General features: G+C 44.7%; 6 protein-coding genes across 9 annotated transcripts in view; 5 read left to right on the top strand and 1 right to left on the bottom strand.

The window, feature by feature from the left end:
- The window catches only part of LOC131887269 (A disintegrin and metalloproteinase with thrombospondin motifs adt-1-like), a 10,688-nt gene extending 3,828 nt beyond the window's left edge, over window positions 1-6,860 (top strand). The window contains exons 3-12 of the mRNA XM_059235827.1: window positions 313-647; window positions 1,196-1,621; window positions 1,706-1,976; window positions 2,275-2,380; window positions 2,937-3,080; window positions 3,365-3,536; window positions 3,607-3,711; window positions 5,977-6,167; window positions 6,235-6,479; window positions 6,552-6,860. Of these exons, the coding sequence (XP_059091810.1) occupies window positions 313-647; window positions 1,196-1,621; window positions 1,706-1,976; window positions 2,275-2,380; window positions 2,937-3,080; window positions 3,365-3,536; window positions 3,607-3,711; window positions 5,977-6,167; window positions 6,235-6,479; window positions 6,552-6,679 (2,123 nt within the window). The 3' untranslated portion in view covers window positions 6,680-6,860. The remainder of the gene's footprint in view (window positions 1-312; window positions 648-1,195; window positions 1,622-1,705; window positions 1,977-2,274; window positions 2,381-2,936; window positions 3,081-3,364; window positions 3,537-3,606; window positions 3,712-5,976; window positions 6,168-6,234; window positions 6,480-6,551) is intronic.
- Window positions 6,707-8,114, bottom strand: LOC131887276 (RING1 and YY1-binding protein-like). The gene is made up of 4 exons (XM_059235838.1): window positions 7,953-8,114; window positions 7,727-7,876; window positions 7,397-7,660; window positions 6,707-7,269 (listed from the first exon to the last, which is right to left on the bottom strand). Exons 1-4 carry the CDS (start codon window positions 7,973-7,975, stop codon window positions 6,906-6,908), a joined length of 801 nt encoding a protein of 266 aa, XP_059091821.1. The 5' UTR covers window positions 7,976-8,114; the 3' UTR covers window positions 6,707-6,905.
- Window positions 8,115-8,460: 346 nt separating this feature from the next.
- On the top strand, window positions 8,461-10,349 carry LOC131887274 (N-acetyl-D-glucosamine kinase-like). 3 transcript variants are annotated; one of them, XM_059235835.1, is made up of 2 exons: window positions 8,461-8,628; window positions 9,210-10,349. In XM_059235835.1, exons 1-2 carry the CDS (start codon window positions 8,602-8,604, stop codon window positions 10,248-10,250), a joined length of 1,068 nt encoding a protein of 355 aa, XP_059091818.1. In that variant the 5' UTR covers window positions 8,461-8,601; the 3' UTR covers window positions 10,251-10,349. The 3 variants fall into 3 exon arrangements, with proteins under 3 accessions (XP_059091818.1, XP_059091819.1, XP_059091817.1); XM_059235836.1 differs by lacking the exon at window positions 8,461-8,628 and adding an exon at window positions 8,714-8,857; XM_059235834.1 differs by lacking the exon at window positions 8,461-8,628 and adding an exon at window positions 9,042-9,125.
- Window positions 10,350-10,938: 589 nt separating this feature from the next.
- On the top strand, window positions 10,939-12,152 carry LOC131887275 (uncharacterized). The gene is made up of 2 exons (XM_059235837.1): window positions 10,939-10,995; window positions 11,135-12,152. Exons 1-2 carry the CDS (start codon window positions 10,954-10,956, stop codon window positions 12,116-12,118), a joined length of 1,026 nt encoding a protein of 341 aa, XP_059091820.1. The 5' UTR covers window positions 10,939-10,953; the 3' UTR covers window positions 12,119-12,152.
- A 771-nt stretch (window positions 12,153-12,923) lies between these two features.
- LOC131887273 (pre-piRNA 3'-exonuclease trimmer-like) lies at window positions 12,924-21,115 on the top strand. Of its 2 annotated transcripts, XM_059235832.1 has the most exons (12): window positions 12,924-13,057; window positions 16,753-16,893; window positions 16,966-17,203; window positions 17,318-17,599; window positions 18,023-18,323; window positions 18,409-18,528; window positions 18,815-18,914; window positions 18,990-19,092; window positions 19,159-19,248; window positions 19,324-19,412; window positions 20,772-20,876; window positions 20,968-21,115. In XM_059235832.1, the coding sequence occupies exons 2-12, from the start codon at window positions 16,778-16,780 to the stop codon at window positions 21,026-21,028; spliced, it is 1,605 nt and encodes a 534-aa protein (XP_059091815.1). In that variant the 5' UTR covers window positions 12,924-13,057; window positions 16,753-16,777; the 3' UTR covers window positions 21,029-21,115. The 2 variants fall into 2 exon arrangements, with proteins under 2 accessions (XP_059091815.1, XP_059091816.1); XM_059235833.1 differs by lacking the exon at window positions 17,318-17,599.
- On the top strand, window positions 13,052-16,752 carry LOC131887267 (uncharacterized). Its single transcript, XM_059235823.1, has 2 exons — window positions 13,052-13,325; window positions 13,432-16,752. Exon 2 carries the CDS (start codon window positions 13,579-13,581, stop codon window positions 16,567-16,569), a length of 2,991 nt encoding a protein of 996 aa, XP_059091806.1. The 5' UTR covers window positions 13,052-13,325; window positions 13,432-13,578; the 3' UTR covers window positions 16,570-16,752.

Below are 21,115 nucleotides of genomic sequence, written 5' to 3'. Positions count from 1 at the left end.
CGTTAGAACGAAAGCTGAGTGAAACGACATTTTTAAAGCTCGTATGCGTATCAACGAGCGAAAGATAAGGGGAAAAGGATCTCACTCGTTCCATAACCCTGAAGAGCATTTCCAAGCCAAACAAAGGCCCATTTGTCTGCTAAAACAATACTTTGGAGGTTACACTTGCACTTGTCGCAATCTAGCCCGATCTTCAAGCTATGTCAATAAATCATATAGTTCCTTCCTCATCGCATCCACTCTACCTCGCTAATACTACGTTAAGACAGAAGCAGGATCAAGCCGAAACCTCAAAATCTGTTTTATTTCCAGCCTCCATCGTGGCCAGAGGAAGGTTCAAACTCAGTGCCAAACACGAAACGAAACGTTCCAAACGGGACGTGGAACCCCCGGAGGATGACACGGATGACTACGAGGCCGAATTAGAGCTGTCCACGGACGAACCGATCTGGGGTCACGACCTCAGGACGTACAACTTGAAGCTGACCAAGTCGCCCCAATTACTCGCACCTCAATACGAGCTTGTTGTCCGCAATGGGCAAAACATCTCAGTGAATCGGACTGTGCCTTTCCCAACTTGCTTGTACTCGTCATCTCATTCGGAACACATTCCAGCTGCGTTGTCCACATGCCAGGGAAACGCCTTGGTGAGTTTCGTCTTACAGGCCTACATTTTGCAGGTGGCACGAACATAACCCACAAAATGGGCATATCCATGTCAACGTCAATTAGCAAAGACGAGAATGGGCCTGATATTATGCACTATGTATAGCATGGAAATCCTCAGTGGAACGAGCACCTTCAACCAGGTGCCAATATTTTCATAGCGTTGTAAAGCGACGTCTGTTGTGACTACTTGTTTAGTGAGAATCGTGACAGGGGCAACTTTGTCAGCACTCAAAACGAGGAAACAGAATAATGAATGTCTGTCGTTTATGGCTCACTGTCAAAGTGGGGTCCTTTGAATCATTTACTGGCCAAACAAAATGACAACGCTTGGGGTCCCGATACATTTTGAGGCCAGAAATCGATACGATTCTAGGAATCGATCCTCTGTCTATTCCCAAGCCATGAGTACAAAAACAAGATAATCATCTTGAGCATGCACGATAGTGTCGGGTGTATCTTAATGAATCCTCATTGCTTAGCATGAGCTCGATTTGACGAGTTGCCTTCTCGTTGACTCTCATTTCAGAAAGGCATCCTTATCGCTAATGGAAGCAAGTTAATACTGGAAGAGATCCCACCACAGCCAGGCCCAAGGCCAAAACGCTCCTTGGAAGGCCTTGATGGGGGTTCCAGCGACAACCTGGGAGGTCTCATCGTTATTTATGAGGCCGAGGCTACGGGTGGGGAATGTGGGATCAAGCCGGAGAATCTTCAACGAATGCACGCCCCCACCAGAGAGGCCATCCTGTTAAAGCCTCATGGGTCAATCACAAAGCAGAAACCCAAGCCATCCGTTGGTAGTTTTGTTCGAAAGAAGAGATCTCCCCGAGGAGATAAAACGATCGAGCTGGCTGTATTTGTGGACGATGATCTGTACAAAAAGGAGAAAGAACTACATTCACGGGATGCTGTCTTTCAGATCCAAGATCTCGTCTTTACCTATTTGAATTCAGTACGAGTCGTTCTTGCAAACTTTTCTTAATTACATTTTGGTGGTCGCTTTGAGTGGGCACAACCCCCCTGATTTTGCTTTCAGGTCCAACTTCTGTACAACTCGGAGAAACTTGACTATCGAGTCAAAGTCGTGCTAGTCCGACTCGAGATCTTTAAAACCCCCATTTCAGGGATTGATAAGAGTCGAGGTGACATCGAACAGTACTTGGATTCGTTTTGTGGGTGGCAGAGGGACGAGAACCCCGGTGACAGCCCCGAGGACGATCTGTCTAACTCTGCCCATTGGGACCATGGTCTTTTGCTCACTGGGCTGAACTTGTTTGACCGACAGCCCAAATACGACTCCGTGATAGGTAAGTCGGACTTCGTTTGGGGAACAATGGGAACTCGTTACTCCTCATGTCGAGGAGAGACAAAGCAAACTAACCTGACAGTCGTGCTGAGGCTGAGTTTCCAAGTTCGATTGTTCTTTTCCGCATGAGTGGGTACGACAAACAATAACGAAATGGAATCTTTTGCTCTCAAAAAGCATTGCATAATCCGATGCATCGCAAAGGGAAAGAGTTTTGGGATGACTTCAAAAGGCTGTGGCAAGAAGACCATTTAACGCTCAACTGATTTTGTGTCCCTTCTCTTTCTGTCTCGTTCCAGGATTGGCTTGGGTCTCTGGCATGTGTCATCCCTCCTACAGCTGTACCATTAATGAAGGCAGCAATTTCGAATCAGTCTACGTGATAGCTCATGAAATGGGCCACAAGTAAGCTAAGTTAGACTTGGGTCGGGAGATTTATGTCTTCATTTCCGTTTTCATTGTCTCCTGCTCTTGGGACAAATGAAAATCAGAGTTGGCTAAGGAACACGGAACAAGGTCCTGACAGCCTGGCCATTTTCTGTTGCTAAGTACAAACACATTTAGACGGGAAAGAATATATGAAACAAAACGAACTCTAGTACCTTCCATGCTATCCTACACACGAGGGGCTTGGGCTTTCTAATATGATCTGAGCCATTGTTGAAGAGCAAATTCTGGCTTGGTCCTTGAGCAGCAACAACGAGCTTGTCAGGTCGTTCTTTTTACTGCATTGAAATCTAAGGACAAGCAAGTTTTCTGGATTGCCCTTCTCGAAGTTGAAAAGAATTCCCTTTATTTTTAATTCCAAGAGCCTCGACCAGATAGGAGTAAATGGGTCTTTGTCGTTCGTTCAGCTTAGCTCGAAAAGCTCCACAAAATGTGTGCCATTTCAAAGGATTATAAAGTAATCGAATATGGCCTAGGGACAGTACAGTTACACAGATACGTTTTTCTCGAACAGTTTGGGTATGAACCATGATGGGGAATCTCGAGCAGGAAACACCTGCGACCCGGACAAGTACCTCATGTCCCCTATTCTTGGACCGGGCAAGGTTTCCTGGTCCACGTGCTCCAACCAGGAAATATCGGATTTCATTACGGCAGGGTGAGTGAAAAAAAGACCAGGGTCTGGATTTCGCATCCGAACACTTGGGCACAAAAATTGCAAAATGGAACGGACACTTTCCCTTTTTTTATATCTCAACGAGACCATAAAGCTTAACGTCAGGGTGTTCTGACGTTGCTAGGCTCGTTGGCGAGCACTACGAAATAAAGAGCAAAAACGTTGCCTGCATATCAGTGGGGAACGTTATTGCTTTTTTTTTTCAAGTCTATACGTTGTCACAAGTTTCAAGCTGAGCCCATTTTGAAATGGTCTATTTTTTTTAGAGTGACGAGAAACCAAGCCAAGTGCTTAGATGATATGCCCGAAATCATGGCCAAATACGACTATCTGAAGGACAGCAAGGCTCCGGGGGACAAGTTTAAAGCAATCGAGCAGTGCCAAAAGGCTTTTGGGCAAGACTTCAAGCCTCATAAGAAGGATGAAAAACCCTTTGAGGTGACCACAATGTCGAGGAGTTCGCTCACTCGATCCATAAGATTTCAGGCATTAATTGAATATTTTTCAGGACTTGTGTCGTGAGCTATGGTGCTCGAACAACACCCATGCCTTGAGAGCTCACCCAGCTTTGGAAGGCACTGATTGCAGTGAAAAACCGTTCCCATATGGCTCTGTAAGTGGTTTCCTTTTTATAAATCTAAAATGTCACTTTCCTGGAGGGCAGCCGCTAAAGCGCCATCTCAAGTATTTAGAAACTCTAATCAATACTCGCAAGAGGATTTGCCTACCTTTATTAGCTAACATAGATTTTTTAAGAAGGGTAGTATTTTTGGGAAAAGTTTTCTACTTTTCAAAAAAAAAAAAACGAAAATGTGTTTGGTGAGGCAGGGGTTAAAATAAGGTATAATGTTTATCAATTTTGCTTTGGTACAGCTATCAAGAATATCAAAGACGAAAGCAAACCCCAAACACCGATTTAAATACCATTGAAGCTTCCGTTGTAATTTTCACTCGGGCAAGTAAAACTTAAAAACGGTTTTAGATTCAGAAAAACATCGGACTTAGGCAGTATTCGTTGCTTTTATATTTGAAGCTGTTAACAAAATTTTGCCCGAAAAGGCTTTTCCATGGTTTTTGGCCTATTTTTCTGACAAATATTAGAAATTTCCAACCTTTTTATGACAATATTAAGTTTCCAGGTTGGTCCATTTCATTGATTTTTGAACAAGTTAACCATAAAACTTTTGGTAAACCCTTTCAAGATTACTCCTTTTGAACCTTGCAAAATTAAACACATGTTCTTATTTTGTACCAACGTTTTGTCATATTTGGTTGCCAAATAATTCATAATTTTGCATTAATCCATAGGCTTTTGGTCAAAGCATGTACATCTTGTTCTTTAATAATCTAGTGCAGTTCCACCTTTTGGTTCGGTTGCCTAGCAATTAACAAATAAGCTCTCTAACATGCAGTAGAATAGCAGCCACTGCATATAATTTTTGTTCATTTCTACTTTTATCATTTTTGACTTTTCTCAAAGTAAGGAAATAGAGCACAACTACGTGCATCTTTGGTCATTTATCAGCAAATTCCTCTTCATTTTTGTTCACTTTCTGCCGTTTTTTTAGTCCAATCATCAACAAATTTGATTTCAAAGAGGTCACATTGTGCGATTCCAATTCTTAAGATACGAATCGAAGTTTGATTCACCTAGAAAACTCGATTTACGAGTGTAAACTAAGGGCGAACAACGTAGAAGGAACGTGTTACGGTGGAAAAGTCTGCCAGCTAAGAAAGATTTCGGGGAACAATAGGTCTGAGAGATGAGTGGAGTGGGCATTAACATTCGTCCCTGGGACATACTCTGCGTGTTGAAGTGACGGTATTCCCTTAAACTTAGTAAACTAACTTAGCCATTTTAAAATTTGTAGCTGCTTGATACAGTATAGCTGGACTAAGTTTCAAATTTTTAACAGATGACTGAATATATTCTTCGGAAATCCGAAGAAATGTCCAAATGTATTGATAAATATGGCGTGGTATTCATGTACTTTATGAAAAAAATGTCACTTGTGTGAGCAGGCGAGGAACAAATACAATCAAATGTCCAGAGTCCAGAGACAGCATCACGATGCTAACTCTGTACAAGTCGATTGTTTAACCATATCTTGAATATGCCTCTCCCATTTGGGCTCCAATGAGTTCAGCAGGTTTGTAAAAGGTCGAACAAGTCCAAAGATGTTTCACTAGGAACATCACAGGAATGAGAGAGTTCTCGTATTGGGAGAGACTAGAAAGGTTGGGACAGTAGGTACAGTGTTCAGGGAAGGTACGAAAGGTATCTGATACTGTACGTCATCAAAAGCATCCATGAGCTTTGTCCCAACCCAGGTTTTAGGATCAATTCTAGTGACCGTCAAGGTTTAATGTATATTTTGAGAGCACCTTCAAGCCCTCGAGAATCCAGGCTAGTTCGAACAATGAAGTCCATATCTCTTCTTTCTCGGGCTCCTTCATTGTTTTATTTGCTTCCCTCTAATATTCGTAGGGAATACGTAGGCCTTGTTGATCCGGTTGCATCATTCAAGCCAGACTTGGACAAATTTTTAGATAGCATACCAGATCAACCCTACATTCAAGGACTAGCTCGGTCTGCCAATTCAAATTCGTTGGTGGACCAAATATCATATAAAGATTGAAAGGTAAAAAATAGACGAATTATAACCTTTCATTTTAATAGTACTGGGAATTACATTCCCTGTAGCGGTTAGAAAAGCCCGTGAAAAACCAAACAAACAAAAAAAAATGCGCGATCCAACATGAGATTGAGTGAATCCCTGATTGCATGTATCTCTTTAAGTGGATTCGGATTGGATAGGATCCAAAATAGTTTTGTTGTCGTTTATTGTAAGGTCTAAAATATTGGCTCTTTTGCTAGATCTGCTTAAGTGGCATTTGCAGTCCATTTGATCCCAATGATGACGGTACGAGAAAGATTGGCGATGACAACGAAGTGAACAAGAACGATGGGGACCAATCCACGGTCAACGCAAGTGCTAACAAAATTGATGATAGGCCAACATGGTTTGATCCCATATTCACGGAGATATTCGAAATGCTTAAGACGAAGTATCTGCACTTTTCAGTCCAGCAATGGTAGTACCATCCGAGCATTAACCCTTCCTCTCATCCATAGGTTATCTGAGCGATACCCAAAGAGTAACGGACAAACGCGAGTATTGCCCCTGCAGACCAAGGAAAGTTCACGGACCGGTCCGGAAAGAAACGACCAAGCCGTCATCTTTCCTCGTATTGTTGAAGATTTTGGGCACCCAGAATGGATCAAGATGAATAAGTTGCATAGGGAAACAAGCAACTACTTCAAACCTGGCGTAAGATGGGTTACTCGGGAATCGACATGTCCTGTGGAATGTGGGGCAGGTAAAACTTTAGAGAAGCCACAATCCAAAGTGTAAAATGATGGCGGTGATGCATACGAAAATTTTGTTCCAGGTTGGACTGATGTCCAAAGCGAGTGTTTGAATGCCGTGGGGAACGTGATTGAAGATCGTCATTGCACCGAACTCCTCGGTCCGAAAACCAAGTTATCAAGGAAATTATGTAACATTGAGCCATGCTAGACCTTGATCAATGAATGGTTCTGCCTGGCCGAGTATAGAATTTATTTTGCTAGGGAAATTTGGCAATAGATCCACATTTTTTTTCGCGAGTGGGAATAATGAATTAGGATTTATCAACACATCTGTGATATACTTGAGAACAAATTGATATATCGTCCCAATAAACTTGAGATTCAACGTCGACATTGTTTGATGGAATAATACTATGAGCGAGTGATGGCAGACTCTAAGCATTGCGTGAGCTTCCATTCAAGGAACTCTCGCTGGCATTTCGCACCAGAGTCTCTTGATTGGAATGACTGGATGTGGCGGATTCGCCATCGCTGCTCTCTTCCTTCTTAGGTTTCATCACACCACCGGCACTTTTAGACGCACCATTATTGGCATCGTCATTCGAGACCGAGATCCCGTTACTCGGTCCGGGAGGCCCACCGGCCGCTTCACCCCCCCCTTTCCCCGGTGTCTCTTTCTTCTCCTTTTTCTCCTTCTTCACTTTAGGCTTAAATTCTGTTATCACCACGGTCATGTCATTCACTGTTACACTATGATAAGTTGCAGAACTCCGATCCACGTTCTTCAATCGGGCCTTGCTGAAAATTCAATTCAACTTGGAGCGTGAAAACATCAATCATTTCAAAGCCTTATTAATGAAGGAATGAGCTTCATCTTCTTTTTACCAGGCCTACAATTTATGGCTAATTCATCACATCACAATACCTTTGTGTGGGTTTCTTTTCTTTGGGCGTTTTTTCTGCTCCAGGAGCTTTGACTTTGGGAACCTTTTCTTTGGGTGTCTTTTTCAAGACCTTGGTGGGTAAGGGCGGCGAATCTTCCACTTCATCGGGTTCATCTTCGTCTTCGTCGTCGTCTTTGAAGTCGTACGCCGAGCCCGAGGGTGTGGGCGTGGTACTCAGCGGGGGAGGAGGTGTCAGAGCTTGAGCGTGTTGAGCCGCTACCAAATCAGGATTTATGCGAGGTTTCCTGGGTACAGAGCAAAATCACTCGGACATGAATGCCAATCAAGGCCCATTTTACCCGCTAACCTACCGGGTGGAGGTGCCCTTCCTGACGTCACACATGGAGCACTTGAAGGCCTCGGGGTTATTCTTGAATGTGCACACGGAACAATCCCAGAATCCGTCATCCGTTGAGGGACCGGCCGACGTACTTGGGACGCTTTTCATGGATCTCTTCCGCCTACAATGATACATCCCGATCTCGGTGAAATCAGCATTTTAAAAAAAGTGCATGATATCAATGGATTGACGATTACCCTTTCGGCGACTTCTTCTCCATAGCTTGGCTGTCCAACTATCAAGGATGTGTGGTATCCGCCGATGGATCTGGTGGTTCCAGATTTCCTTCCAAGACCTCAAGTTTTGCTTCTATTGTCCTCTTTAATGTTCGGAACGAGGCTGCTGGGATAACGACTTTATGGGCTTGGGGGGCTGAAGCGAGTTCAGGGCTTAGAAATCCATCACGGAACCTCATACTCCTTCATAGCTAGCTTCAAGACCGGTGGTGCTTAAGCTATTTGGTGGCATTTTTATATTGGGTAACAATAACTTGATAGCATTCAATTTTTGGTCCAAGGCTTGATACTGATATAGCGACTGGATTTGATAGTTAACTAAAATCACTTGTAATCAATCGTGGCTGAAATCAAACGCGTTCGGGAGGCAAACTCGACTTTGGAAGCGTTGACGGATGAGTTATTTTATCCTGATGATGACGAAATTGATCTTGTCAATGAGACGAGGGCGTGATGTCAAATCCCGCGGTAGTGACTTTACATGCCCACACTTTCTCGCTCAAACCAGAAATCTCATGGCTTGACTGACCTTGAATGAGATCAACAGGTCCTCTGAAATTTCGTCTCATTCAAGTGTCCCTTCGTGTTCAAGTCTGAGAGATTGAATCAAATGAATAGCAGGATGGAATACATCGTTGTAAGTTTGAAGTGATTGAAAAACAGAATCTCCTGCTCTTTTGGTGCCAACCTTCAAAAAGAGGGCACTTTGTCCGCAACAGAAATAGAGAAAGCTGCATGAAAGGGCCTTACTGGACAAGATCATACAGTGATTGTGCACGTTTGCTATTAACTCTTATCATTTAGAGTAGTGTCCTCTCATAAATACATTTCTTCAAGATCCGGAAAGGACAGGCAGGGCTAATCAAGTATGACCGAAATCTGGCTTGAATTAGTGCGATTTCACATGAATAGCAAGTCCGAATTTTTCAGATAAGTTTTATGAGCCACGCAATAGGTTTACCGAGCACGTTGATAGAGTGAACTTGATGCAATTGTAAAAGAGCGTTTCTGCGTTCGACGAGTGTATTGCGATTAACTTATCCATGGAATAAGTAAGCCCGCATTTTATGAGCTATGACGGACGCTATCATTTGTGACATTGACACACGATCAACAGGATTCGATCAATCGTCGGTCAGAAGTCTGCCAGGCCACAACGCATAGCTAATTAATTGCTTTTACTCTATAGAATCTGCAGCAATCTCTGAGCTCTTTCAGCATCCCATCGCAAATCCTGGTATCAGCATGAGTGATTTCGTAGTGGGCGGCATCGAAGGTGGAGCAACCCACTCCATGCTCATGCTCTTCGATGGTCAAATGAAACCCATCGCCAAAGTGGAAGGTCCGGAGACCAACGTGTGCCAATTGGGCTACGAGGACGCTTGTAAGAGAATCCTGTCCCTGATCAAAAAGGGCTTGGCCGTGGCTGGATTGCCGGAGGACACCAAACTGAAGAGTTTTGGTATGAGCTTGAGCGGTTGCGAGCGAGAGGAAACCAACCAAGAGGTCAAAAAGGCCATGGAGGATCTTTATCCGGGTGTGCCCTTTGTCGTGGTCAGCGACACGCAAGGCACCTTAGCCACGGCATCCGAGAAAGGGGGCATTGTCTTGATCGCTGGAACTGGATCCAATGCGTTGTTAGTCAACCCGGATGGAACGACCTCCCGTTGTGGAGGATGGGGTCATTTGATCGGGGATGAAGGGTCAGCCTTCCACATATCCTTGAAAGCGGTCAAAACCTACATTGACCATGAAGACAATAAGGTGCCCGCCCCGTACGACATCACCTACGTGCGGAATGCAATCATGAAGCATTTCCAGCTCAAGGATCGATTCGACATCATTCCCCATTGCTATGAGAACTTTGCCAAAGCCAAATTTGCCGGACTCTGTCGGTTCATTGCCGAAGGAGCCGAGCAAGGCGATCAGCTTTCGCAGTCTTTCTTCGAAGAGAATGGTCGTCAACTAGCCTCCCATTTAACGGCTATGGCCCGCCACATCAACCCCGAACTTCGGCAAGCCCCCGATGGGCTGCCGGTGGTTTGCATCGGGTCCGTTTGGAAGTCGTGGAAATTTCTGGAAAAGGGATTCATTACCGAACTGGCCAAAAGCAGAGACCTGATCCCGGCCATCCAGCTTCTGCGGCTCAAAGTGCCTGCCGCCCTGGGGGCGTGTTACTTGGGCGCCGATAAGGCGGATGTCCCTTTGCCCAAGAGCTACGGGGACAACACCGAAATGTTTCATGAAGCTCAATTCTGATCGCATCGTCCATTCAATTCTGTGCATTGCCAGTAATCTCATCCTTATTTTGTATCATAACCTCAGCCTGAATTCAAAAAACCGTCTTCCTCCCTTCAATATATAATTAATTTCATTTTTGACCTAACAACTGAACTGACCGGGGTTGGCATCATTCGGCGAAAAGGACTGCCAGATATGTTGCTAATGCCACCCCACAAAAAGAGTTGGCACATTTGAGCCAAAAACCATCAGGATATGGCATAATTAATGCCGTCCGTTATGCCCATTCCACTTTGTAATCATGGCAATCGTTTGCTGGCGAAATATAAACTTCAATTCCTAAACTAAACAAAATTCCAGATCTGAACGTGTATACCTGATTTGTGTAGCACAAATTCAAATTATTCTTTTTATTTGGGAATTCTCTACAAAAATCGATTATTTCATCTTTAATATTTGGGAATTGAATAGGTTTTTTTCCTAACATGCTACCTACCTATTGAGTCTTCAAAATGAAATCTAAACCTGAGCGATGCCGTACAAAAATGATCGATCGGCAAATTCAATAAAGTTTGACTCCTCAACCAAAGTGGGACCAACTCAAGCACTCCCACAGGTGCACACAGATGTATATTCAAGAACCAGTGAAGCAGACTTTCATGTTCTGGCCCAAGAAATTCTCAATCCAAATCAGTTGAGACAAGGATAGATAGCCAGGCATATGAGACAAAATCACAACTGGGCTTCTGGTTTTCTTGTAACGGTAAGTCACAATGTTGCTTCCATGAAACAATGCCATATTTCAAAAAAAGAAAGCTGCCATGGAAGAATATAGCGGCCAGAATTCGTCAATCAAAGGAAAAGTTGCCCCTCTAAATTGAATTTCCCATTTTGCCTGAAAGTCGCCTCCGAAGTTGTCCCTTGACCAGCAAGCTCCCAACCTCGAACAACAAGCCCGAGCACGACATCTCTCAACCCGTGTGTCTCAATCGCGGGATCCTTGCCCAATGTCCGGTCCCAGTGTGTTATCTCGAGTGTGGCGACGGGGTACGCCCCATCGCCACCTCCAGGCCCTTAGAACTGGTCAACGTCTGGCCAGCAACTTCAGTTATTACTTGAAAGACGGCAGTAACCCGAATCCGATCAGCAATGAGACACGCCACTTGCTTCAGAACCAGAAGCATGTCTTGGACATGCCCGATTGGGAGAGGGGTCCGGGTATCCAGGACCCATTGGTCTATCCCATGAAAGATCCCCTGGATCGAGACGACGACCAGACCTACGACATCACGTACTGGCCCCACAAGGGTCAAGTTATGGCCGAGGAGTTCCAAGACCCGAGCCCCATCTTATTGGTCAAGCGGGTTCGAACGCTGATTTGCCAGCCTTACTACCATAAGGAGGCGTGTGAGCGATTGGGTTTGGGCCAGTTTGCACCCATGGAGAAAATTGCGGTCCTGCCCAATACCCCCACCATGTGTTGGCGATTGGTCCCTATAAAGCATCTGATCGAAATCATCCCCTTGACGTTTCCCATGGGATATCCCTCGAACGAAGAGTTTGACCCGGCGTGTTGCCGGATCAATCAAAAGGGCGAGTTCTATTATCACCCCAAGCTCAAGAAAGAGGACCAAAGTCTATTTCCTCAACATGAGATGTGTATATCGGATGCCAACATTGAGCGCGAGGCCAATCACAATTATTACAAAACTTCAACAACCATTTCTCCCATGGGCAATGCTAACTTTCATCGCGATACCTCCACCACCAATCGTGAGATGAATGATTGGCACTCGGATGCGTCGTTTAAGATTAAGTTCAAAGAGCTCATCCCCGAGGGATCAGAGCGGGTCTTCTTGGGAGAGTCAAAGTATGTGTATGACTAATGGACCATTTTGAATTAAATTCCCTTCAAAAAGAGTGAGATGTGCAGTGTCATTTGATTCTCTCCGTCTAAGGGTTTACCCTGGTCTAATGAGATCGCTTAGGGAGTATTCACATTGATTTTCGATTTCATCGTTGGTCTGAGTCAAAGATAAATTTATGGAACAATGGATGGAACCAGGACGAATTTGAACAGGCCATTTTGACATCCTTATCAGGATATCAAGCAGTAACATGTCCCACAACCTCGTCCCTCTGGTTGCCAGCTTGTCATTGCAGAGAGGCCAGATCTGATTTTACTTTTTATGGCAACCCTCACAAAAAGTTCATTCCCAAGAACAATCTTCGAAGTTCAACCGTAAATCATTATATTTCCCGCTATTTAGTTATATTTTTGATGATATGTGTACCTTCCAAATGTGATTTCAACAGCAAATTTGATTTACCGGGATTAGTGTAGCCGAGCGGTCCAAGCGGTCCAAGTTGCCATGCGAACAAGTTCCAGTTCAAACCCCGTTGCCGGAAGTAACCCTAAATGATTCACCAGATCTGAGAAGGAAAGAGCACTGACTTGCAATGGATACTGTGAATGATTTGCAATCTGCAAGAAGTCGTGTGGACAGCTCTTCAGAAATAAAAGCAACGACGGAAATGTTTTCAGATGGATGAAGACTTCGTAAGCATATCATTTAAAGGTTAATTACCCTATAACATGTCATGCTGAGACTTGGCCCCGTATCCCTCGCCTGCTGGCCTTTCTTCGCATTTCGAATTTGGCAGCACTGATTTCCATTTCTAAAATAACAACACCTCAAATCTCAACTCCAGGATTCCGGACGGAGGTTGAGGCCCGGCTCTACATTGTTCCCTCCCTAGATTTTGAACATCTCGCCCAACTCAACCCAGTCCGGTTTCTTGATCCCAACCGAAATTTGATCCGGGTACGTCAATACAAGTCAATATTTATGTGGACCTGCATTTTCTTTCTCCGAGTTCTCTGCCATCCACTGGTTCCCTGGGCTTTCTTCATCTGGGTCGTTCCAACGGTGTGAGAACGAGTGGAACCACATCAGACCCACCACACGAATGAACGAACCCACACGCTGGCGAGCTCCTCGCGAGTTCCTCATGAGTGGATGGCAAAGGAGAAGGATGACCTTGTCGGCTGTACCGGTCCGTTAGTTGGATGTGGGCGGGTGGACTAACGGAGTGAGTTCCATCCACCAGAGGCATATAAATTAGACTCGATCCCTCTCTCTACCCTGGGTATTCTTGTGCTCTATTCTTGTATTGACTCTGGCATTGTTCTGGACAGGAATCATGGTCCAATGGTCCGATTGAAGTGGAATTGCCATGGAACCTCCTCCATGAAGAGGAAGACAAAATTGTCAAGACCAAATCCTAATGTCGCTTGGATTGATGAGGTCAAGAATTGAGCTTCGCACGCTTTGATGTGGATACTATGGCCGATTCGTTACCACCAGATCAACTTGAACTGGGTGATGAGGAGGACGTGGTTTGGGAGGGATCGCCATTGCACGACTACCTCTGTCAGGAAGGATTGGCATCGGACATCACATCGTACGCTAGCCCGTCGACTTCGTCTTCATCTGGAGCACTACCACTGGTGCCAAATCGAATGGCTACCAGCCGTGGATTGTCCAATGTCCAGTGGCCGCAGGATGTGAGCCGGCAAGAGCTGGAGGTTGAGGTGGCTCAAAAGCTATTATCCAGTGAGCTTTTGGTGCAAGAGGATGAGGATTTCATTTCAAACTTCATCTTGACCGATGAGGCCTTGGCGGCATTAAAGAAAAAGTCCAATCATCCTCAGGGGCGTTCCTTTTTGGGCGATGCCTTGTTATTCTCGGGAAGTCTGGTGGCTGTGGCTGGAACGGTGCTTTATTTGTCAGAACGAACCAGGTTGGCCGCTACGGCTGCGGCCATTCTTCCAACCGCCTTGGCTGCTCTCTCATCGGCGCGGAGCTCTAAATCGGAGACCCACCACAAGGAGCAGGAGCAGCATTTTCTCAAACTTATAGAGCAACTTCTTTCCGATATGAAGATGTTTAAGCAATTGGTACGGAAGTCCCTCAATCTTTTGCAAGGTATGGAGCTCATGCATTCCGGCTACATGTTTGCCGTGAATTCATCCACTGGAGGAGCCGCTGGTACATCCAATGGAGCTATGGATCCTTGTCCAGCCAAGGAAGACTCGCCGTTAACGAAAGCATTGTCAGAACGGGCTAGCTTTCCTGCTCTACGAAAGGCCGTGTACCAGAGTGCCAGAGATATGATCAGATCTTATCGGGAAGCCGTAACCAGGCTTATGGAAATCGGTCCTTTGGCCGATCATGTTGATTTGAAGGAGCATTATATCGCCTTTATTGACCTCGCTCACTTTGGAATAGAAGAGGGGGAAGACATCCCCGATGACTGTGTCAGTGTGAGAGCCTTGAAAGATGTCGTCCAATTGACTTTGATCCAGCAATCCGAATATCTACGTCGTTTCTCCCTTGCGTTCTGTGAAAAGGCGCGTGAAGATCATAAATTGGATGAAGTTGGAGTGGTATCACAAGTGAAGAACTTGGTCAGCTCTATTCGGAAGATCAATTCCAAATTGGGTCAAGTCTTTGATTACCACCAAGCTATGGGCCTTTTGTCTGAGAAGAAGAGTAAATCGCTCTTGCTCTCGCGGCGTCAAAAGATTGATCTGCTTCCGCTTCGGAGCATCTACACATCGTTATTCAGCACTGGTTTGCACTTGCAGAACTCCCTTCTCAAGATCAGAGATCTTGAGAAGCATTTTGATCACTTAGAAAAATCCAAAACACGAGACACAGACATGTTTGCGGCCCTCTTGCCTTCCGATGAACATCTTCTTGAGTGGCTTAAAGGCTTTCAAGCTGTTCAAACCGAGCTAAATGCTTGCGTGGGATGTCTGGACGAGGGTGTGTCTCAAATTGATTTTCTACAAGCCAAAGACAAAGCCACACCATCAAAGTTGACTCCTCAAAATGAGCAAAATCAGTCAAATGTGGAAAAAGACACCCAAAAAGAAACCGATATCTTGGTCAAAATGAGCGTGTCAACCTCCACCGAACCAGTTGACGAGGTTTTTGAGGCTGTGATACCGAAGAATGGGGTGGTGGACGAAAGTCATTCCGAGGGAGAAGATCCCATTGTAACATTGGAGAGAAAAAAAAAGAGTTTGGAACGAATGCAATCCGATCGTGTCCTAGATGAACTACGCCACGTGCTCGTGGAAAAGGCTGCCGAAAGAGAGCGTAGAGAGGCTTTGGCTTTGGCCAGAATGAACGGGGACACTCAGGAAGAGACCGATCGAGAAGACGAGGAGGTAGTCGTCAAAGTCCAGAAATATTGCAAACCAAAATCAAATGGGCACGTGGGAACTTGTAACGGAGCGAAAAGCCTTCTTAAACCCACTCCAGATGCCTGGACTCCAATATCTGTGAAGTCTGAGCTCTTGCAAAATGGCATATCCTCGGGGTTTGATGACGAGTTTTGCCGGAATGACTTCGACACTCTTCGATCAAGCAATGGTGCTTCGGCAAAGCAGGGATCTCCCCGAGGGAGCGAAACTTCTACATCGTCATCCTCTGACCCTGCTACGGTCAGATCAGTCCGAAATTATGGCAACGAGAGTCTCAGTAATAGTAGCAGCAACAGTAGTTTGAACAATTCCTCCCTCAACGATTCATCCAGTGACAGTGAGCTCGACGAATTGTGGTCGTCCAAAAAAGCCAAGGGGCAAGGGATTAGAAGACCTTTGCAACCTCGAACGGGTTCAATGTCCAGTGGGCTAAAGGCTGCTCCATCATTAGGATCCTTACCCAAACTCAAGGCCATGAAGTCCAGTCCTCTAGAAGGCCCCGCTAGTAGTTGCAGCCTAGCTGAACTGCGTTGCCTCAGTTCTCCCGATATAACGCGATTGGTGGAAGATGACACGAGCAATCCGTATGTCAGTTTTGAAGACCTCAAGAGGAATGCCAAAGCCAAGATCACGAACTTATCAGACTCAGACTCAGAGTGTGGGAGTGCCGACGAAATGCAACATAAAGTCCTGAAAACGTATCGAAGACCACTCAGACCCGCTGCTCTGAAAGCCGCTCCTTCGAGAACTGATTCAGGCCCACAAGCACTCAAGGTCAAAGCCAAAAGGCTGCGGAATCGTACCATCTCCCTTGAAAAGCAAGACAATGGAGGAAGTGTCAACAATGGAGAACTCAATGGCCACTCACAGAGTGCATATGTGTCTAAAAATCACTCTGAGAGCAACCCCTTGTTTCTTCCAAGCCGTCCTGTGGGCTTCAATGCTAGTTTAGCGGCCCAAGCCGCGGCCAAGGCCATGAATGGATTTAGTAAGGTGACAGGCTTGGGCGGATCCGCCTTCGAAAAGCGGAAAGAAGAGGTGTTCGGATCCGACTCTGATTAGTATTGTTACGTTGTTTTGTAGAGTTTTCTTGCAATCTGTAATATCGTGGTTTACATTCTCCTCTCCTTGACTCTCATGTCTAACTCGTGCTCGCAAATATAGAATCTATGAATCTGTTGTTATCTTGTACCTCAGTGACCATTATTGACCGTCAAATTTTACTTTTGTTTATTCCTCTCCTAGTTCTTAAGTTCCTCACTGCCGCATCATGACCGAAGTTGTTCGAGAGAATTTTAAGGAGTTGCTTCCAGTGATTTTGGGCCAAATTTCGGACGCTTCGTTTGTTTCTTTTGACGCGGAATTTACGACTCTCGGAGAATTCAGGTGATCGCTATACCAAATCTAGAATCTAGTGCTACTTTTAATCAGATGCTGATTTCAATGCTTTCATCCTAGCCTCTTTGACTCCTTGGAGCAACGATATGTTAAACTCAGAGGGCAAGCAAGCTCGAGTGTCATTAATCAATTTGGATTGTCCATTTTCACGCAAGACCCGGCCAATCCAGAGTGTTACCAGGTGTCCTGCTACAATATTTATCTCTTCCAACGTTCTTTCGGTCCTTTGAACAAACCCTTCTTATGTGAGCCCCAATCCCTCGAGTTCCTGACCACGCACAAGTTCGACTTCAACAAGGTAATTTTGACTCAATTCCAGATATAATCGGTAGCAAGTGTAGGGAGTTTCTGGTCAGTAACCACGACCTCTTCGTGGGATCGCGTCGTCAAGTTGTCAAGTTTTTGTTTTCAGTTCATTTACCAGGGAATTGGCTATACGAACAGGGCTCAAGAATCCATGCTCCGTTCGTACCTGGCAAAGAATGGAGCTCGTTGTGGGTCATTCGAGCGAGAAATCTACGGGGACGAGCTCAAAGACGTTTGTTCCAAAGTGTCTCAATGGATCTCTGCCCAAGAAAAAGGCCAAGAGCTCGATATTCAATGTGGGAACATCCCAGCGGATTTAGCTGCCATTTATATTTGTTTCCAGTTCCCAAATGTTTGGGCCTTTAAATCGGACGACCACGAGGCGCAAGTAACGCAAACTTTGCTTTTCATCATAGATGCTCTCTCAAGTATCGAGTCCATGATCAGACTTAGAGGTCGGATTGTGAAGCGTTGACCATTCCCTTGAGATTGTTTTCATATCATCCACCGTTTTGAACTTTTCTTACAAGGTCAGACAGAATGTAAGGAGTAAACAAGGTGGTCATAAAAGCTCCTTGCTAGTCATTTCATGGTCGTTTCCTTTCACCATGTTTATAGTAACAAACTCGTGTGAAAGTATTCACCGTCAAAAAGCGGCCCTGGGCCAATGACGATACTCGTTCTCTTGAGGCCGTCATCGTTGGTCCTTTCTCGACAGTTCCCTCGTTTCTAGACAAGAGTTGGCGTGATCCTTATTTCATTGAACATTGAAGATCACGATGTTGAGAAATGCATGCTTGCTCCGTTTCAGGTCAGAGTGAAGATCGTCTCGAGTGACGAGCGGAAAGAACTGGATAAAAAGCAAATGGAAACCAACCTGGACGAGCAACGAGGTTTCTCACAAGTGATTGAGGCTATTATAAAGGCCAAAAAACCAATTGTGGGGCATAACTGTCTACTTGATTTGGTGAGGATCTATCAGCAATTCATCGACGATCTTCCCTCCACTTTGGAACGCTTTCGAGTCAAAGTTCGCATCCTGTTCCCTGAAATATACGACACGAAGTTAGTTGCCTTGAACATAAAGAAAGACCAGCCGAACGAATTCCCTGGTAAGGAATTGCATTAATTGCTATGCTCTAATGCGCTTCCCGTATCCCCAACGGATAAGAAAATGAAATTCAATCTATTTTGCAGTTGCACTTACTGGAACGAGGCTGGATGAGCTTTACTTGGCCTTGAATGGACAGAAGGCCGGATATCAGGTCCCTCACTCGCCTAATATTGTCATGGACAAAGAAACTGGTCAAATCTACGGTATTTCTTCTACATTTTCAAATTTCTTATCAGCCCAGCCGAGATACTGATCTTGATGATTTGAAGACTGGAATGCAAAAAAATTGGGCAGCTTTCTCGGAGAAGGTGCAACATTCGTAGTAAAACTTCCCAATTTGTTGGTCGGGGAATGTTCTTTTTGACACGATTAACAATGCACATGAAAAAAATGAGACAACTACCTCATCAATCTTCTTCTTCCAAGTTTGGCTGAATTTCTAGGGACAATGACTGGAAAGCTCATCCATTCTATTTGATCACGTTTCAGGAGATGGGTACAAGAAATTTCACGACGCCGGATTCGACGCGTACGTAACCGGTTATGTATGGCTAAAACTGGCGCACATCGCCTCAACAATTCATTATCTGTAAGAATTGGCCGAATTCATGCTTTCCAACTCATTTCGGTTACATAATCACATTTCCTGTGCAATCCTCTACAGAAGTCGGGATACGATCAGAACCTTGAAATTTAAAGAACACCAAGCCGGGGTTGCTCCTTACAAAAACCACATCAAAATCAACCACTCGAGCATTTTCCGCTTGGTAAATGCCGTCATTGGCCTGGAATTCCTAACTACTTTTTTATACACATTTATTTACTCGAATCAGGATCTTGACAAACCGGTGAAAGGTGCCACGACCGGTCCAGCTAAAGTCACGATTTCATCAAAATTCGGACTTGCCATCAACCCCGATCAGGTCGGTATTGCTGATTGAAAGACACCTCGGACATAGTTAGGACAGTTATTAAGCACCTCAAACGTTCCTCCACAGTTCATCAATAAGCTGACTTCATATGGATTAGTGGAGGTACAGCCGCTCACCCGAACGCAAGTGATTGTGGCCACCATGGGACAGCGGACGTAAGGAACCCAATCATGCCACGTACAAACGATAGACCCTCAAAATATGCCTCCTTTTGTATGTGCCTGTAGAGTGGGCATTCCTTCTTCATTGATCCCCCATGGGAATGGGCGGAATTTTGCGAAAGGCGAAATGACAATTTAGTAATTTGGCCGTGTGCCATGCAACAACAGGCATTCGATAGGTCCGCTTCTGCCTCTATCCAATGCTACGTGCCAAGCAATATGCTTTGTAGTTGCACGAGGGGCAGAATGTTCAAAAACAGAACACGGGAGGGTCAGTCTTTTTCCATACTCTAGAAACAGTATCGTAATCAGGAATTAACAACTTCCCTGAAGAAATTGGGTAACCCATGGAGGGATGCTCTTGGTACTCTGTTGAAGGGTCATGTAAAGACGAAACAACTTGGTTTATTGAATCTTCCAAGACGAGTGAAATCAGCATCCAAAACAATGACCACAGAAAAAAAGATAACTAGCTCTTCAGCAGTACACTTTTGCCGGTGTCTTTTTGCCAATGTTTGGTATGAATGTTGAGATCAGATAGAAAAAAGCCGGTTCAATGCAAAATAGAGTGCTCACCGTGTCTTCACTTTTATTTGCATATCGGCTAAGTGCATGACATTTACTTGTTTAAAGACAAAATTCTTCTTCTATGTAGAAACCTTGGCAGCAGCAGCTGCCGATATACGCTTAAAATATGGTATTTGATGGCATGACCCTCGTAAACTCTTTGGAGCGATTGTGGAATTTTTAAGAGTGTTGCTGCCCATATGAACCCATCAACGGCTCTTGCATGGCTTTCAAATCTCGGAGAGGTACAAAAAATGAAATGGCCAACTTCCTTGTACTCCGTAAAATTAAAATGGCTTCAAGAGGTCATTTTGATTCATGTAAATCCTGCCTTGCAATAAGGATTGGATAAAAAAACGCTTGTGCCCTAATCTCTCCGCGGAAAGTAGTTTGCTCCATGAAGCTGTAAATTGGCTTCAAGTCAATCTATCAATGATAGATTAGTCAATTTATAAGCATGAATTAGGCGTTGGGCATTGTTCAAAAGATAAGGCCTCATAATTCAGCATTCAACCTCCTCGTCAAACGAGAATTTTGAGAAGATACGGACATGAAGTCTCGAACATGGTCCAGCTAGATAATCTCAGGCACTTGCTAAATTCTTCATCTTGATGGATTTGGGACCTTTTCGGTTAAAAACACAAACATGCAACTCATTGCCCCAACCCCCGTAATTATCACTCTCAATCTGTCATTTGTGTTCATTAGTATAAGCCTGAGTTTTTGACAGCCCACTTTCAGAGAAATGTCACTTCCATTTAAAAAGTAATCAACCTCATATTTCAGATGCAATGCCATCATTCAAGATTTCGCCAATAGTGAGGAGTACAACGTGGCGCCGAACAATCTCCGTCCCGAAAAGATGAATAAGGTGACACCAATCCTCTTTGGGTAATATCACGTTCCTGGTCATCAACGCGAGTTTCTTTGCAGTGAAAATCTGCTCTTACTATCGAACCTTGAGATCTTTATTCCACTCCAGGTTTGTGATTGGAATGATCCTCGTTCCCCTCTGCGTTGTCTCTCGTGTGATGTGGCGTTGAAAATGCTCTCCTCTCGTCCCGTTTTGTTCCCACGTATTTGCCTTTTGGATTTTTTTTATACCGTCAATGAATCTTGTATCAAGAGTG

This window comes from Tigriopus californicus, chromosome 9 (assembly GCF_007210705.1).
Source record: "Tigriopus californicus strain San Diego chromosome 9, Tcal_SD_v2.1, whole genome shotgun sequence".
Taxonomy (NCBI): domain Eukaryota; kingdom Metazoa; phylum Arthropoda; class Copepoda; order Harpacticoida; family Harpacticidae; genus Tigriopus; species Tigriopus californicus.
Note: the sequence above shows the minus strand (reverse complement) of the source record. Positions and strands in the feature narration are given on the sequence as shown.

What these genes read in the sequence shown, in the direction of transcription:
- LOC131887276 (XM_059235838.1), bottom strand. Translation starts at nt 7,975, where the DNA reads ATGGAGAAGAAGTCGCCGAAAGG. An exon ending in GAGAAGAAGTCGCCGAAAGG is followed by an intron (nt 7,877 to 7,952) that starts GTAATCGTCAAT and finishes GTATCATTGTAG; the next exon opens with GCGGAAGAGATCCATGAAAA. An exon ending in AGGAAGGGCACCTCCACCCG is followed by an intron (nt 7,661 to 7,726) that starts GTAGGTTAGCGG and finishes CTCTGTACCCAG; the next exon opens with GAAACCTCGCATAAATCCTG.
- LOC131887274 (XM_059235834.1), top strand. Translation starts at nt 9,066, where the DNA reads ATGACGGACGCTATCATTTGTGACATTGACACACGATCAACAGGATTC. An exon ending in CAGGATTCGATCAATCGTCG is followed by an intron (nt 9,126 to 9,209) that starts GTCAGAAGTCTG and finishes GAGCTCTTTCAG; the next exon opens with CATCCCATCGCAAATCCTGG.
- LOC131887275 (XM_059235837.1), top strand. Translation starts at nt 10,954, where the DNA reads ATGAGACAAAATCACAACTGGGCTTCTGGTTTTCTTGTAACG. An exon ending in CTTCTGGTTTTCTTGTAACG is followed by an intron (nt 10,996 to 11,134) that starts GTAAGTCACAAT and finishes TTTGCCTGAAAG; the next exon opens with TCGCCTCCGAAGTTGTCCCT.
- LOC131887267 (XM_059235823.1), top strand. Translation starts at nt 13,579, where the DNA reads ATGGCCGATTCGTTACCACCAGATCAACTTGAACTGGGTGATGAGGAG.
- LOC131887273 (XM_059235832.1), top strand. Translation starts at nt 16,778, where the DNA reads ATGACCGAAGTTGTTCGAGAGAATTTTAAGGAGTTGCTTCCAGTGATT. An exon ending in ACAAGTTCGACTTCAACAAG is followed by an intron (nt 17,204 to 17,317) that starts GTAATTTTGACT and finishes TTTTGTTTTCAG; the next exon opens with TTCATTTACCAGGGAATTGG. An exon ending in GCCACCATGGGACAGCGGAC is followed by an intron (nt 19,413 to 20,771) that starts GTAAGGAACCCA and finishes CTCATATTTCAG; the next exon opens with ATGCAATGCCATCATTCAAG.